The 15433-nt window shown below is 48.8% G+C and overlaps 1 protein-coding gene across 1 annotated transcript in view; it reads left to right on the top strand.

Annotated features, from left to right (window-relative positions):
* DOK5 (docking protein 5) overlaps positions 1–15433 on the top strand; it is a 209630-nt gene that overhangs the window by 154561 nt on the left and 39636 nt on the right. The window contains exon 6 of the mRNA XM_068263535.1: positions 14870–15005. Within this exon, the coding sequence (XP_068119636.1) occupies positions 14870–15005 (136 nt within the window). The remainder of the gene's footprint in view (positions 1–14869; positions 15006–15433) is intronic.

The following is a 15433-nucleotide window of genomic DNA, read 5'->3' on the forward strand; positions in this document are numbered from 1 at the left end:
GAAGGGGAGGTTAGTGTTAGGCATTAGTAGGGGGCTAGTGTTAGGCATTAGGAGGGGGGGGGGGGGGTTAGTGTTAGGCATTAGGAGGGGAGGTTAGTGTTAGGCATTAGGAGGGGGAGGTTAGTGTTAGGCATTAGGAAGGGGAGGTTAGTGTTAGGCATTAGTAGGGGGCTAGTGTTAGGCATTAGGAGGGGGAGGTTAGTGTTAGGCATTAGGAGGAGGGTCGGTGTTAGGCATTAGGAGGGGGGTTAGTGTTAGACATTAGGAAGGGGAGGTTAGTGTTAGGCATTAGTAGGGGGCTAGTGTTAGGCATTAGGAGGGGGAGGTTAGCGTTAGGCATTAGGAGGGGAGGTTAGTGTTGGGCATTAGTAGATGATTAGTGTTAGGCATTAGGAGAAGAGGATAGTGTTAGGCATTAGGAGGGGAGGTTAGTGTTAGGCATTAGGAGGGGGAGGCTAGTGTTAGGCATTAGTAGGGGGCTAGTGTTAGACATTAGGAAGGGAAGTTAGTGTTGCGCATTAGGAGGGGGAGGTTAGTGTTAGGCATTAGTAGGGGGCTAGTGTTAGGCATTAGGAGGGGGAGGTTAGCGTTAGGCATTAGGAGGGGAGGTTAGTGTTAGGCATTAGGAGGGAGGTTAGTGTTAGGCATTAGGAGGGGAGGTTAGTGTTAGACATTAGGAGGGGAGGTTAGTGTTAGGCATTAGGAGGGGAGGTTAGTGTTAGGCATTAGGAGGGGAGGTTAGTGTTAGGCATTAGGAGAGGAGGTTAGTGTTAGGCATTAGGAGGGGAGGTTAGTGTTAGGCATTAGTAGGGGGCTAGTGTTAGGCATTAGGAGGTAGGTTAGTGTTAGGCATTAGGAGGGGGAGGTTAGTGTTAGGCATTAGGAGGGGAGGTTAGTGTTAGGCATTAGGAGGGGGAGGTTAGTGTTAGGCATTAGGAGGGGAGGTTAGTGTTAGGCATTAGGAGATGATTAGTGTTAGGCATTAGGAGGGAGGTTAGTGTTAGGCATTAGGAGGAGGAGGTTAGTGTTAGGCATTAGTAGGGGGCTAGTGTTAGGCATTAGGAGGGGAGGTTAGTGTTAGGCATTAGGAGGGGGAGGTTAGTGTTAGGCATTAGTAGGGGGCTAGTGTTAGGCATTAGGAGGGGAGGTTAGTGTTAGGCATTAGGAGGGGGAGGTTAGTGTTAGGCATTAGTAGGGGGCTAGTGTTAGGCATTAGGAGGGGAGGTTAGTGTTAGGCATTAGGAAGGGGAGGTTAGTGTTAGGCATTAGTAGGGGCTAGTGTTAGGCATTAGGAGGGGGAGGTTAGTGTTAGGCATTAGGAGGGGAGGTTAGTATTAGGCATTAGGAGGGGGAGGTTAGTGTTAGGCATTAGGAAGGGGAGGTTAGTGTTAGGCATTAGTAGGGGGCTAGTGTTAGGCATTAGGAGGGGGAGGTTAGTGTTAGGCATTAGGAGGGGGGTCGGTGTTAGGCATTAGGAGGGGGGTTAGTGTTAGGCATTAGGAAGGGGAGGTTAGTGTTAGGCATTAGTAGGGGGCTAGTGTTAGGCATTAGTAGGGGGCTAGTGTTAGGCATTAGGAGGGGGAGGTTAGTGTTAGGCATTAGGAGGGGGAGGTTAGTGTTAGGCTTTAGTAGGGGGCTAGTGTTAGGCATTAGAAGGGGGAGGTTAGCGTTAGGCATTAGGAGGGGAGGTTAGTGTTAGACATTAGGAGGGAGGTTAGTGTTAGGCATTCGGAGGGGAGGTTAGTGTTATGCATTAGGAGGGGAGGTTAGTGTTAGGCATTAGGAGGGAGGTTAGTGTTAGGCATTAGGAGGGGAGGTTAGTGTTAGGCATTAGGAGGGGAGGTTAGTGTTAGGCATTAGGAGGGGGAGGTTAGTGTTAGGCATTAGGAAGGGGAGGTTAGTGTTAGGCATTAGTAGGGGGCTAGTGTTAGGCATTAGGAGGGGAAGGTTAGTGTTAGGCATTAGGAGGGGGTAGGTGTTAGGCATTAGGAGGGGGGTTAGTGTTAGGCATTAAGAGGGGGAGGTTAGTGTTAGGCATTAGTGGGGGGCTAGTGTTAGGCATTAGGAGGGGAGGTTAGTGTTAGGCATTAGGAAGGGGAGGTTAGTGTTAGGCATTAGTAGGGGGCTTGTGTTAGGCATTAGGAGGGGGAGGTTAGCGTTAGGCATTAGGAGGGGAGGTTAGTGTTGGGCATTAGGAGATGATTAGTGTTAGGCATTAGGAGGGGAGGTTAGTGTTAGGCATTAGGAGGGGAGGTTAGTTATAGGCATTAGGAGGGGGAGGTTAGTGTTAGGCATTAGTAGGGGGCTAGTGTTAGACATTAGGAAGGGAAGTTAGTGTTGCGCATTAGGAGGGGGAGGTTAGTGTTAGGCATTAGTAGGGGGCTAGTGTTAGGCATTAGGAGGGGGAGGTTAGCGTTAGGCATTAGGAGGTGAGGTTAGTGTTAGGCATTAGGAGGGAGGTTAGTGTTAGGCATTAGTAGGGGCTAGTGTTAGGCATTAGGAGGGGGAGGTTAGTGTTAGGCATTAGGAGGGGAGGTTAGTGTTAGGCATTAGGAGGGGGAGGTTAGTGTTAGGCATTAGTAGGGGGCTAGTGTTAGGCATTAGGAGGGGAGGTTAGTGTTAGGCATTAGGAAGGGGAGGTTAGTGTTAGGCATTAGTAGGGGGCTAGTGTTAGGCATCAGGAGGAGGAGGTTAGTGTTAGGCATTAGGAGGGGAGGTTAGTGTTAGGCATTAGGAGGGGGAGGTTAGCGTTAGGCATTAGGAGGGGAGGTTAGTGTTAGGCATTAGGAGGGGGAGGTTAGTGTTAGGCATTAGTAGGGGGCTAGTGTTAGGCATTAGGAGGGGAGGTTAGTGTTAGGCATTAGGAAGAGGAGGTTAGTGTTAGGCATTAGTAGGGGCTAGTGTTAGGCATTAGGAGGGGGAGGTTAGTGTTAGGCATTAGGAGGGGAGGTTAGTGTTAGGCATTAGGAGGGGGAGGTTAGTGTTAGGCATTAGGAAGGGGAGGTTAGTGTTAGGCATTAGTAGGGGGCTAGTGTTAGGCATTAGGAGGGGGAGGTTAGTGTTAGGCATTAGGAGGGGGGTTAGTGTTAGGCATTAGGAAGGGGAGGTTAGTGTTAGGCATTAGGAGGGGAGGTTAGTGTTAGGCATTAGGAGGGGGAGGTTAGTGTTAGGCATTAGGAGGGGGAGGTTAGTGTTAGGCTTTAGTAGGGGGCTAGTGTTAGGCATTAGAAGGGGGAGGTTAGCGTTAGGCATTAGGAGGGGAGGTTAGTGTTAGACATTAGGAGGGAGGTTAGTGTTAGGCATTCGGAGGGGAGGTTAGTGTTAGGCATTAGGGGGGGAGGTTAGTGTTAGGCATTAGGAGGGAGGTTAGTGTTAGGCATTAGGAGGGGAGGTTAGTGTTAGGCATTAGGAGGGGAGGTTAGTGTTAGGCATTAGGAGGGGGAGGTTAGCGTTAGGCATTAGGAGGGGAGGTTAGTGTTAGGCATTAGGAGATGATTAGTGTTAGGCATTAGGAGAGAGGTTAGTGTTAGGCATTAGGAGGGGGAGGTTAGTGTTAGGCATTAGTAGGGGGCTGGTGTTAGGCATTAGGAGGGGAGGTTAGTGTTAGGCATTAGGAGGGGGAGGTTAGTGTTAGGCATTAGTGGGGGGCTAGTGTTAGGCATTAGGAGGGGAGGTTAGGCATTAGGAAGGGGAGGTTAGTGTTAGGCATTAGTAGGGGGCTAGTGTTAGGCATTAGGAGGGGAGGTTAGTGTTAGGCATTAGGAGGGGGAGGTTAGTGTTAGGCATTAGGAAGGGGAGGTTAGTGTTAGGCATTAGTAGGGGGCTAGTGTTAGGCATTAGGAGGGGGAGGTTAGTGTTAGGCATTAGGAGGGGGGTCGGTGTTAGGCATTAGGAGGGGGGTTAGTGTTAGACATTAGGAAGGGGAGGTTAGTGTTAGGCATTAGTAGGGGGCTAGTGTTAGGCATTAGAAGGGGGAGGTTAGCGTTAGGCATTAGGAGGGGAGGTTAGTGTTAGACATTAGGAGGGAGGTTAGTGTTAGACATTAGGAGGGAGGTTAGTGTTCGGCATTCGGAGGGGAGGTTAGTGTTAGGCATTAGGAGGGGAGGTTAGTGTTAGGCATTAGGAGGGAGGTTAGTGTTAGGCATTAGGAGGGGAGGTTAGTGTTAGGCATTAGGAGGGGAGGTTAGTGTTAGGCATTAGAAGGGGGAGGTTAGTGTTAGGCATTAGGAAGGGGAGGTTAGTGTTAGGCATTAGTAGGGGGCTAGTGTTAGGCATTAGGAGGGGGAGGTTAGTGTTAGGCATTAGGAGGGGGTAGGTGTTAGGCCTTAGGAGGGGGGTTAGTGTTAGACATTAGGAAGGGGAGGTTAGTGTTAGGCATTAGTAGGGGGCTAGTGTTAGGCATTAGGAGGGGGAGGTTAGCGTTAGGCATTAGGAGGGGAGGTTAGTGTTGGGCATTAGGAGATGATTAGTGTTAGGCATTAGGAGGGGAGGTTAGTGTTAGGCATTAGGAGGGAGGTTAGTGTTAGGCATTAGGAGGGGAGGTTAGTGTTAGGCATTAGGAGGGGGAGGTTAGTGTTAGGCATTAGTAGGGGGCTAGTGTTAGGCATTAGGAGGGGAGGTTAGTGTTAGGCATTAGGAAGAGGAGGTTAGTGTTAGGCATTAGTAGGGGCTAGTGTTAGGCATTAGGAGGGGGAGGTTAGTGTTAGGCATTAGGAGGGGAGGTTAGTGTTAGGCATTAGGAGGGGGAGGTTAGTGTTAGGCATTAGGAAGGGGAGGTTAGTGTTAGGCATTAGTAGGGGGCTAGTGTTAGGCATTAGGAGGGGGAGGTTAGTGTTAGGCATTAGGAGGGGGGTTAGTGTTAGGCATTAGGAAGGGGAGGTTAGTGTTAGGCATTAGGAGGGGAGGTTAGTGTTAGGCATTAGGAGGGGGAGGTTAGTGTTAGGCATTAGGAGGGGGAGGTTAGTGTTAGGCTTTAGTAGGGGGCTAGTGTTAGGCATTAGAAGGGGGAGGTTAGCGTTAGGCATTAGGAGGGGAGGTTAGTGTTAGACATTAGGAGGGAGGTTAGTGTTAGGCATTCGGAGGGGAGGTTAGTGTTAGGCATTAGGGGGGGAGGTTAGTGTTAGGCATTAGGAGGGAGGTTAGTGTTAGGCATTAGGAGGGGGAGGTTAGCGTTAGGCATTAGGAGGGGAGGTTAGTGTTAGGCATTAGGAGATGATTAGTGTTAGGCATTAGGAGAGAGGTTAGTGTTAGGCATTAGGAGGGGGAGGTTAGTGTTAGGCATTAGTAGGGGGCTAGTGTTAGGCATTAGGAGGGGAGGTTAGTGTTAGGCATTAGGAGGGGGAGGTTAGTGTTAGGCATTAGTGGGGGGCTAGTGTTAGGCATTAGGAGGGGAGGTTAGGCATTAGGAAGGGGAGGTTAGTGTTAGGCATTAGTAGGGGGCTAGTGTTAGGCATTAGGAGGGGAGGTTAGTGTTAGGCATTAGGAGGGGGAGGTTAGTGTTAGGCATTAGGAAGGGGAGGTTAGTGTTAGGCATTAGTAGGGGGCTAGTGTTAGGCATTAGGAGGGGGAGGTTAGTGTTAGGCATTAGGAGGGGGGTCGGTGTTAGGCATTAGGAGGGGGGTTAGTGTTAGACATTAGGAAGGGGAGGTTAGTGTTAGGCATTAGTAGGGGGCTAGTGTTAGGCATTAGAAGGGGGAGGTTAGCGTTAGGCATTAGGAGGGGAGGTTAGTGTTAGACATTAGGAGGGAGGTTAGTGTTAGACATTAGGAGGGAGGTTAGTGTTCGGCATTCGGAGGGGAGGTTAGTGTTAGGCATTAGGAGGGGAGGTTAGTGTTAGGCATTAGGAGGGAGGTTAGTGTTAGGCATTAGGAGGGGAGGTTAGTGTTAGGCATTAGGAGGGGAGGTTAGTGTTAGGCATTAGGAGGGGGAGGTTAGTGTTAGGCATTAGGAAGGGGAGGTTAGTGTTAGGCATTAGTAGGGGGCTAGTGTTAGGCATTAGGAGGGGGAGGTTAGTGTTAGGCATTAGGAGGGGGTAGGTGTTAGGCATTAGGAGGGGGGTTAGTGTTAGACATTAGGAAGGGGAGGTTAGTGTTAGGCATTAGTAGGGGGCTAGTGTTAGGCATTAGGAGGGGGAGGTTAGCGTTAGGCATTAGGAGGGGAGGTTAGTGTTGGGCATTAGGAGATGATTAGTGTTAGGCATTAGGAGGGGAGGTTAGTGTTAGGCATTAGGAGGGGAGGTTAGTGATAGGCATTAGGAGGGGGAGGTTAGTGTTAGGCATTAGTAGGGGGCTAGTGTTAGACATTAGGAAGGGAAGTTAGTGTTGCGCATTAGGAGGGGGAGGTTAGTGTTAGGCATTACTAGGGGGCTAGTGTTAGGCATTAGGAGGGGGAGGTTTGCGTTAGGCATTAGGAGGGGAGGTTAGTGTTAGGCATTAGGAGGGAGGTTAGTGTTAGGCATTAGTAGGGGCTAGTGTTAGGCATTAGGAGGGGGAGGTTAGTGTTAGGCATTAGGAGGGGAGGTTAGTGTTAGGCATTAGGAGGGGGAGGTTAGTGTTAGGCATTAGTAGGGGGCTAGTGTTAGGCATTAGGAGGGGAGGTTAGTGTTAGGCATTAGGAAGGGGAGGTTAGTGTTAGGCATTAGTGGGGGGCTAGTGTTAGGCATCAGGAGGAGGAGGTTAGTGTTAGGCATTAGGAGGGGAGGTTAGTGTTAGGCATTAGGAGGGGGAGGTTAGCGTTAGGCATTAGGAGGGGAGGTTAGTGTTAGGCATTAGGAGGGGGAGGTTAGTGTTAGGCATTAGTAGGGGGCTAGTGTTAGGCATTAGGAGGGGAGGTTAGTGTTAGGCATTAGGAGGGGGAGGTTAGTGTTAGGCATTAGTAGGGGGCTAGTGTTAGGCATTAGGAGGGGAGGTTAGTGTTAGGCATTAGGAAGGGGAGGTTAGTGTTAGGCATTAGTAGGGGCTAGTGTTAGGCATTAGGAGGGGGAGGTTAGTGTTAGGCATTAGGATGGGGGTCGGCGTTAGGCATTAGGAGGGGGGTTAGTGTTAGGCATTAGGAAGGGGAGGTTAGTGTTAGGCGTTAGTAGGGGGCTAGTGTTAGGCATTAGGAGGGGGAGGTTAGTGTTAGGCATTAGGAGGGGAGGTTAGTGTTAGGCATTAGGAGGGGGAGGTTAGTGTTAGGCTTTAGTAGGGGGCTAGTGTTAGGCATTAGAAGGGGGAGGTTAGCGTTAGGCATTAGGAGGGGAGGTTAGTGTTAGACATTAGGAGGGAGGTTAGTGTTAGGCATTCGGAGGGGAGGTTAGTGTTAGGCATTAGGAGGGGAGGTTAGTGTTAGGCATTAGGAGGGGAGGTTAGTGTTAGGCATTAGGAGGGAGGTTAGTGTTAGGCATTAGGAGGGGAGGTTAGTGTTAGGCATTAGGAGGGGAGGTTAGTGTTAGGCATTAGGAGGGGGAGGTTAGCGTTAGGCATTAGGAGGGGAGGTTAGTGTTAGGCATTAGGAGATGATTAGTGTTAGGCATTATGAGAGAGGTTAGTGTTAGGCATTAGGAGGGGGAGGTTAGTGTTAGGCATTAGTAGGGGGCTAGTGTTAGGCATTAGGAGGGGAGGTTAGTGTTAGGCATTAGGAGGGGGAGGTTAGTGTTAGGCATTAGTGGGGGGCTAGTGTTAGGCATTAGGAGGGGAGGTTAGTGTTAGGCATTAGGAAGGGGAGGTTAGTGTTAGGCATTAGTAGAGGGCTAGTGTTAGGCATTAGGAGGGGAGGTTAGTGTTAGGCATTAGGAGGGGGAGGTTAGTGTTAGGCATTAGGAAGGGGAGGTTAGTGTTAGGCATTAGTAGGGGGCTAGTGTTAGGCATTAGGAGGGGGAGGTTAGTGTTAGGCATTAGGAGGGGGGTCGGTGTTAGGCATTAGGAGGGGGGTTAGTGTTAGACATTAGGAAGGGGAGGTTAGTGTTAGGCATTAGTAGGGGGCTAGTGTTAGGCATTAGGAGGGGGAGGTTAGCGTTAGGCATTAGGAGGGGAGGTTAGTGTTGGGCATTAGGAGATGATTAGTGTTAGGCATTAGGAGGGGAGGTTAGTGTTAGGCATTAGGAGGGGAGGTTAGTGATAGGCATTAGGAGGGGGAGGTTAGTGTTAGGCATTAGTAGGGGGCTAGTGTTAGACATTAGGAAGGGAAGTTAGTGTTGCGCATTAGCAGGGGGAGGTTAGTGTTAGGCATTAATAGGGGGCTAGTGTTAGGCATTAGGAGGGGGAGGTTAGCGTTAGGCATTAGGAGGGGAGGTTAGTGTTAGGCATTAGGAGGGAGGTTAGTGTTAGGCATTAGTAGGGGGCTAGTGTTAGGCATTAGGAGGGGAGGTTAGTGTTAGGCATTAGGAAGGGGAGGTTAGTGTTAGGCATTAGTAGGGGGCTAGTGTTAGGCATTAGGAGGGGGAGGTTAGTGTTAGGCATTAGGAGGGGAGGTTAGTGTTAGGCATTAGGAGGGGGAGGTTAGTGTTAGGCATTAGGAAGGGGAGGTTAGTGTTAGGCATTAGTAGGGGGCTAGTGTTAGGCATTAGGAGGGGGAGGTTAGCGTTAGGCATTAGGAGGGGAGGTTAGTGTTGGGCATTAGGAGATGATTAGTGTTAGGCATTAGGAGGGGAGGTTAGTGTTAGGCATTAGGAGGGGAGGTTAGTGATAGGCATTAGGAGGGGGAGGTTAGTGTTAGGCATTAGTAGGGGGCTAGTGTTAGACATTAGGAAGGGAAGTTAGTGTTGCGCATTAGCAGGGGGAGGTTAGTGTTAGGCATTAATAGGGGGCTAGTGTTAGGCATTAGGAGGGGGAGGTTAGCGTTAGGCATTAGGAGGGGAGGTTAGTGTTAGGCATTAGGAGGGAGGTTAGTGTTAGGCATTAGTAGGGGGCTAGTTTTAGGCATTAGGAGGGGAGGTTAGTGTTAGGCATTAGGAAGGGGAGGTTAGTGTTAGGCATTAGTAGGGGGCTAGTGTTAGGCATTAGGAGGGGGAGGTTAGTGTTAGGCATTAGGAGGGGAGGTTAGTGTTAGGCATTAGGAGGGGGAGGTTAGTGTTAGGCATTAGGAAGGGGAGGTTAGTGTTAGGCATTAGTAGGGGGCTAGTGTTAGGCATTAGGAGGGGGAGGTTAATGTTAGGCATTAGGAGGGGGGTCGGTGTTAGGCATTAGGAGGGGGGTTAGTGTTAGGCATTAGGAAGGGGAGGTTAGTGTTAGGCATTAGTAGGGGGCTAGTGTTAGGCATTAGGAGGGGGAGGTTAGTGTTAGGCATTAGGAGGGGAGGTTAGTGTTAGGCATTAGGAGGGGGAGGTAAGTGTTAGGCATTAGGAGGGGGAGGTTAGTGTTAGGCTTTAGTAGGGGGCTAGTGTTAGGCATTAGGAGGGGGGAGGTTAGCGTTAGGCATTAGGAGGGGAGGTTAGTGTTAGACATTAGGAGGGAGGTTAGTGTTAGGCATTAGGAGGGGAGGTTAGTGTTAGGCATTAGGAGGGGAGGTTAGTGTTAGGCATTAGGAGGGGAGGTTAGTGTTAGGCATTATGAGGGGGAGGTTAGCGTTAGGCATTAGGAGGGGAGGTTAGTGTTAGGCATTAGGAGATGATTAGTGTTAGGCATTAGGAGGGAGGTTAGTGTTAGGCATTAGGAGGGAGAGGTTAGTGTTAGGCATTAGGAGGGGGAGGTTAGTGTTAGGCATTAGTAGGGGGCTAGTGTTAGGCATTGGGAGGGGAGGTTAGTGTTAGGCATTAGGAGGGGGAGGTTAGTGTTAGGCATTAGTAGGGGGCTAGTGTTAGGCATTAGGAGCGGAGGTTAGTGTTAGGCATTAGGAAGGGGAGGTTAGTGTTTGGCATTAGTAGGGGGCTAGTGTTAGGCATTAGGAGGGGGAGGTTAGTGTTAGGCATTAGGAGGGGAGGTTAGTGTTAGGCATTAGGAGGGGGAGGTTAGTGTTAGGCATTAGGAAGGGGAGGTTAGTGTTAGGCATTAGTAGGGGGCTAGTGTTAGGCATTAGGAGGGGGAGGTTAGCGTTAGGCATTAGGAGGGGAGGTTAGTGTTGGGCATTAGGAGATGATTAGTGTTAGGCATTAGGAGGGGTGGTTAGTGTTAGGCATTAGGAGGGGAGGTTAGTGTTAGGCATTAGGAGGGGGAGTTTAGTGTTAGGCATTAGTAGGGGGCTAGTGTTAGACATTAGGAAGGGAAGTTAGTGTTGCGCATTAGGAGGGGGAGGTTAGTGTTAGGCATTAGTAGGGGGCTAGTGTTAGGCATTAGGAGGGGGAGGTTAGCGTTAGGCATTAGGAGGGGAGGTTAGTGTTAGGCATTAGGAGGGAGGTTAGTGTTAGGCATTAGGAGGGGAGGTTAGTGTTAGGCATTAGGAGGGGAGGTTAGTGTTAGGCATTAGGAGGGGAGGTTAGTGTTAGGCATTAGGAGGGGAGGTTAGTGTTAGGCATTAGGAGGGGGAGGTTAGTGTTAGGCATTAGTAGGGGGCTAGTGTTAGGCATTAGGAGGGGAGGTTAGTGTTAGGCATTAGTAGAGGGCTAGTGTTAGGCATTAGGAGGGGGAGGTTAGCGTTAGGCATTAGGAGGGGAGGTTAGTGTTAGGCATTAGGAGATGATTAGTGTTAGGCATTAGGAGTGGAGATTAGTGTTAGGCATTAGGAGGGGGAGGTTAGTGTTAGGCATTAGTAGGGGGCTAGTGTTAGACATTAGGAAGGGAAGTTACTGTTGGGCATTAGGAGGGGAAGGTTAGTGTTAGGCATTAGTAGGGGGCTAGTGTTAGGCATTAGGAAGGGAAGGTTAGTGTTAGGCATTAGGAGGGGAGGTTAGTGTTAGGCATTAGAAGATGATTAGTGTTAGGCATTAAGAGGGGAGGTTAGTGTTAGGCATTAGGAGGGGGAGGTTAGTGTTAGGCATTTAACTCCAAAAATTCACACTTCACCCACCTTCTGGGCCCAGGATAGACCCTCGTGCCGGTGCACTTCTCCTGCAGGTACACCACTCCTGCTTCACTTAACGTAGAAATTCAAAAACGGAGACTGCACACAAAGGGCTTTAGCAACAAGCTGTATTAGTGAGCATGTCGAGGCACATACACAACATGTTTCGGGCGGAGCCCTTCCTCAGGTGTGCCACACCCTTCACCAGTGACACCTAAATACCTTCCCACACACAGGAAGTCATGTGACAATCACATGACCCAAAGAAGCAAATAAACATATCATTTAACCATTAAGGGAACTACACCAAAGGTGTCTACCCCAATAAAAACTGAGGAGTAGGACACCCAGACATAGTCGATTTATATAGTAATTCTTTCAATAGCAATATAATTTCATCATATTTAACGATACCAATCTTGGAAAGTCCTTTTATAAACATTCTGCGCAATCCATTTCATCCTAGGAGAAAAACATCATAGAAAACATCTTAAGCTCAAATTTTCGTTTAGACCATTAGGGCATACACAATCAAATTTTCTTATCCATTTAGCCTCACACTGCAGCAGCAGTTTCTTTCGATTACCACCTCTCAGGAGCTTTGGCACGTCCTCAATCACAAACCAACGCAACTGACTTGCTCTATGGCGAGATTGTAGGAAGTGCCTGGACACCGAGGTTTCGTACTCTTTTTTACCCATAGCAAAGTTTGTAACATCTCGCTTATGCTCCTGTATCCGCTCCTTCACTGGTCTCTCAGTCTTCCCAATGTAAACATACCCACAGGGGCACTTGAGCCCGTACACCACATACGAGCTCAAGCAGGAAAACCTGCCCCTGATGGGCATGCTAGACCCAGTGGAAGGATGAGAGACACTGTTGCCCTTAATGATGGCTCCACAACAGTTGCAACCTAAACAGGGGAAAGTGCCTTTCCTGGCACTAAGGGTCATTTCTTTCTTTTTAACAAGGATATCAGATTTACACACCCAATCCTTTGTTTTACCCCTGCGGTAAGCAAACACGGGAGGGTCAGAGAACAATCTTCCAAACATCTTATCCTGTTCAAGGATAGGCCAAAATTTCCGCACCACTGAACGTATTCGTTCAGACAGATAGCCATAGTTGCACACAAAGGGCAACCGATCCGAGACTCGTTTTTCCTTAGGCACCAATAAATCCTCTCTGGCCATAGATCTCACCTCCCCACTGATCTTTCGAAGAGCACGTCCATCGTAACCCTTTTGAGACATTTTCTTAATCAAGCCCTCAGCGGCAGTGTCATAATCTTCGATTTTCGTCGAGATGCGCCGGGCCCTTAAAAACTGACCCTTTGGAATGCCCTTTTTCACCGTAGTCGCATGAAAACTATCGGTACGCAATAAATTGTTTCGCTCCGTAGGTTTGGAAGATTGTTCTCTGACCCTCCCGTGTTTGCTTACCGCAGGGGTAAAACAATAAAGGATTGGGTGTGTAAATCTGATATCCTTGTTAAAAAGAAAGAAATGACCCTTAGTGCCAGGAAAGGCACTTTCCCCTGTTTAGGTTGCAACTGTTGTGGAGCCATCATTAAGGGCAACAGTGTCTCTCATCCTTCCACTGGGTCTAGCATGCCCATCAGGGGCAGGTTTTCCTGCTTGAGCTCGTATGTGGTGTACGGGCTCAAGTGCCCCTGTGGGTATGTTTACATTGGGAAGACTGAGAGACCAGTGAAGGAGCGGATACAGGAGCATAAGCGAGATGTTACAAACTTTGCTATGGGTAAAAAAGAGTACGAAACCTCGGTGTCCAGGCACTTCCTACAATCTCGCCATAGAGCAAGTCAGTTGCGTTGGTTTGTGATTGAGGACGTGCCAAAGCTCCTGAGAGGTGGTAATCGAAAGAAACTGCTGCTGCAGTGTGAGGCTAAATGGATAAGAAAATTTGATTGTGTATGCCCTAATGGTCTAAACGAAAATTTGAGCTTAAGATGTTTTCTATGATGTTTTTCTCCTAGGATGAAATGGATTGCGCAGAATGTTTATAAAAGGACTTTCCAAGATTGGTATCGTTAAATATGATGAAATTATATTGCTATTGAAAGAATTACTATATAAATCGACTATGTCTGGGTGTCCTACTCCTCAGTTTTTATTGGGGTAGACACCTTTGGTGTAGTTCCCTTAATGGTTAAATGATATGTTTATTTGCTTCTTTGGGTCATGTGATTGTCACATGACTTCCTGTGTGTGGGAAGGTATTTAGGTGTCACTGGTGAAGGGTGTGGCACACCTGAGGAAGGGCTCCGCCCGAAACATGTTGTGTATGTGCCTCGACATGCTCACTAATACAGCTTGTTGCTAAAGCCCTTTGTGTGCAGTCTCCGTTTTTGAATTTCTAGTGTTAGGCATTAGTAGGGGGCTAGTGTTAGGCATTAGGAGGGGGAGGTTAGCGTTAGGCATTAGGAGGGGAGGTTAGTGTTAGGCATTAGGAGATGATTAGTGTTAGGCATTAGGAGTGGAGATTAGTGTTAGGCATTAGGAGGGGGAGGTTAGTGTTAGGCATTAGTAGGGGGCTAGTGTTAGACATTAGGAAGGGAAGTTAGTGTTAGGCATTAGGAGGGGGAAGTTAGTGTTAGGCATTAGTAGGGGGCTAGTGTAAGACATTAGGAAGGGAAGTTAGTGTTGGGCATTAGGAGGGGGAGGTTAGTGTTAGGCATTAGGAGGGGGGTTAGTGTTAGGCATTAGGAGGGAAGGTTCGTGTTAGGCATTAGGAGGGGAGGTTAGCATTAGGCATTAGGAGGGGGAGGTTAGTGTTAGGCATTAGGAGGGGGTTAGTGTAAGGCATTAGGAGGGGGGTTGTGTTAGGTATTGGGAGGGAGGTTAGTGTTACGTATTGGGAGGGAGGTTAGTGTTAGGCATTAGGAGGGGGAGGTTAGTGTTAGGCATTAGTAGGGGGCTAGTGTTAGGCATTAGTAGGGGGCTAGTGTTAGGCATTAGGAGGGAGGTAAGTGTTAGGCATTAGTAGGGGGCTAGTGTTAGGCATTAGGAGGGAGGTAAGTGTTAGGCATTAGGAGGTGGGTTATTGTTAGGCACAGGGGGGTTAGTGCTAGACATTAGGAGGTAGGTTAGTGTTAGGCATTAGGAGGAGGGTTAGTGTTAGGCATTAGGAGGAGGGTTAGTGTTAGGCATTAGGAGGGGGCTAGTGTTAGGCATTAGGAGGGAGGTAAGTGTTAGGCATTAGGAGGTGGGTTATTGTTAGGCACAGGGGGGTTAGTGCTAGACATTAGGAGGTAGGTTAGTGTTAGGCATTAGGAGGGGGGTTAGTGTTAGGCACAGTGGGGTTAGTGTTGGGCATTAGGAGGGGGAGGTTAGTGTTAGGCATTAGGAGGGGTAGGTTAGTGTTAGGCATTTGGAAGGGAAGTTAGGCATTAGGAGGGGAGATTAGTGTTAGGCATTAGGAGGGGAGATTAGTGTTAGCCATGAGGAGGGGAGGTTAGTATTAGGCATTAGGAGGGGGTTAATATTAGGCATTAGGAGGGGGTTAGTGTTAGGCATTAAGAGGGCGGTTAGTGTTGGGCATTAGGAGGGGGGATAATGTTAGGCATTGTGTTGTGATTAGTGTTAGGCACTAGGAGGAGGGTTTAGTTTTAGGCATTAGGAGGGGGGTTAGTGTTGGACATATAACAGCGCAGCCAGCATGACTCCACCCATCCATAGCGTATGTGGCCGCAACACTGGCTGTGAAGAGAAGGAAGTGTACCACAGCCCTGGACCCCTCTGCTAGTGCAGGGTCCCTCCTAGTTACTGGGGATGGTGAAATAGTAGTCATGCAGTGGCATATATGCTCCCATAGTGTGACATTCAAGTCATAAGCCTGGTTTCACACTTGAAGAAACTCATCAGATGACGCCAATAGTATCTGACCGCAGCTTCCGTGGAGCCCTATTCACGTTTGTTTTCCTTCTTGTTGGCAGGATGTGTGACACGGGGGAAGGATTATTTATTTTCCAAACCAGAGAAGGTGAAGCCATCTATCATAAGGTCCATTCGGCGGCGCTGGCGATAGCGGAACAGCACGAGCGGCTGCTGCAGAGCGTGAAGAATTCAATGGTAGGTGCCATTACTGTCAACCCTGTGCATGCTCGAGTGCCTGCTGCATGAGGCTCCCAGAAGGGGAAAGGCACCAGGAATGGACTCATTGACTCCCAATGGTAGCAACACACACTTTTCCCTATATTCTTGTGTGTAGATAGTCAATAAGTCTGAGGCCAGATCCTAACAGTGTCTATATAGCAGTCAGATAGAACGTACTAAAGGCGAAGATTTTATTTACAGCTGTAGAAGCAGTGGGGAGGGTTTACAAGAACCTGAACCAGTGCTGGGCCAAAATTACGTATGAGCGTAATTACGCACCGTAATTCAATGCAAATTTCCGCGTAAGCGATACGCGTAACTTACGGTCTCACGCGTAATTATTTACGCATAAGCAGTAAAGTGGTATCGTAATTACGCTGTGTACCGTAATTGCTAGGTATGCG

Source organism: Hyperolius riggenbachi, chromosome 12, assembly GCF_040937935.1.
Source record: "Hyperolius riggenbachi isolate aHypRig1 chromosome 12, aHypRig1.pri, whole genome shotgun sequence".
Lineage (NCBI taxonomy): Eukaryota > Metazoa > Chordata > Amphibia > Anura > Hyperoliidae > Hyperolius > Hyperolius riggenbachi.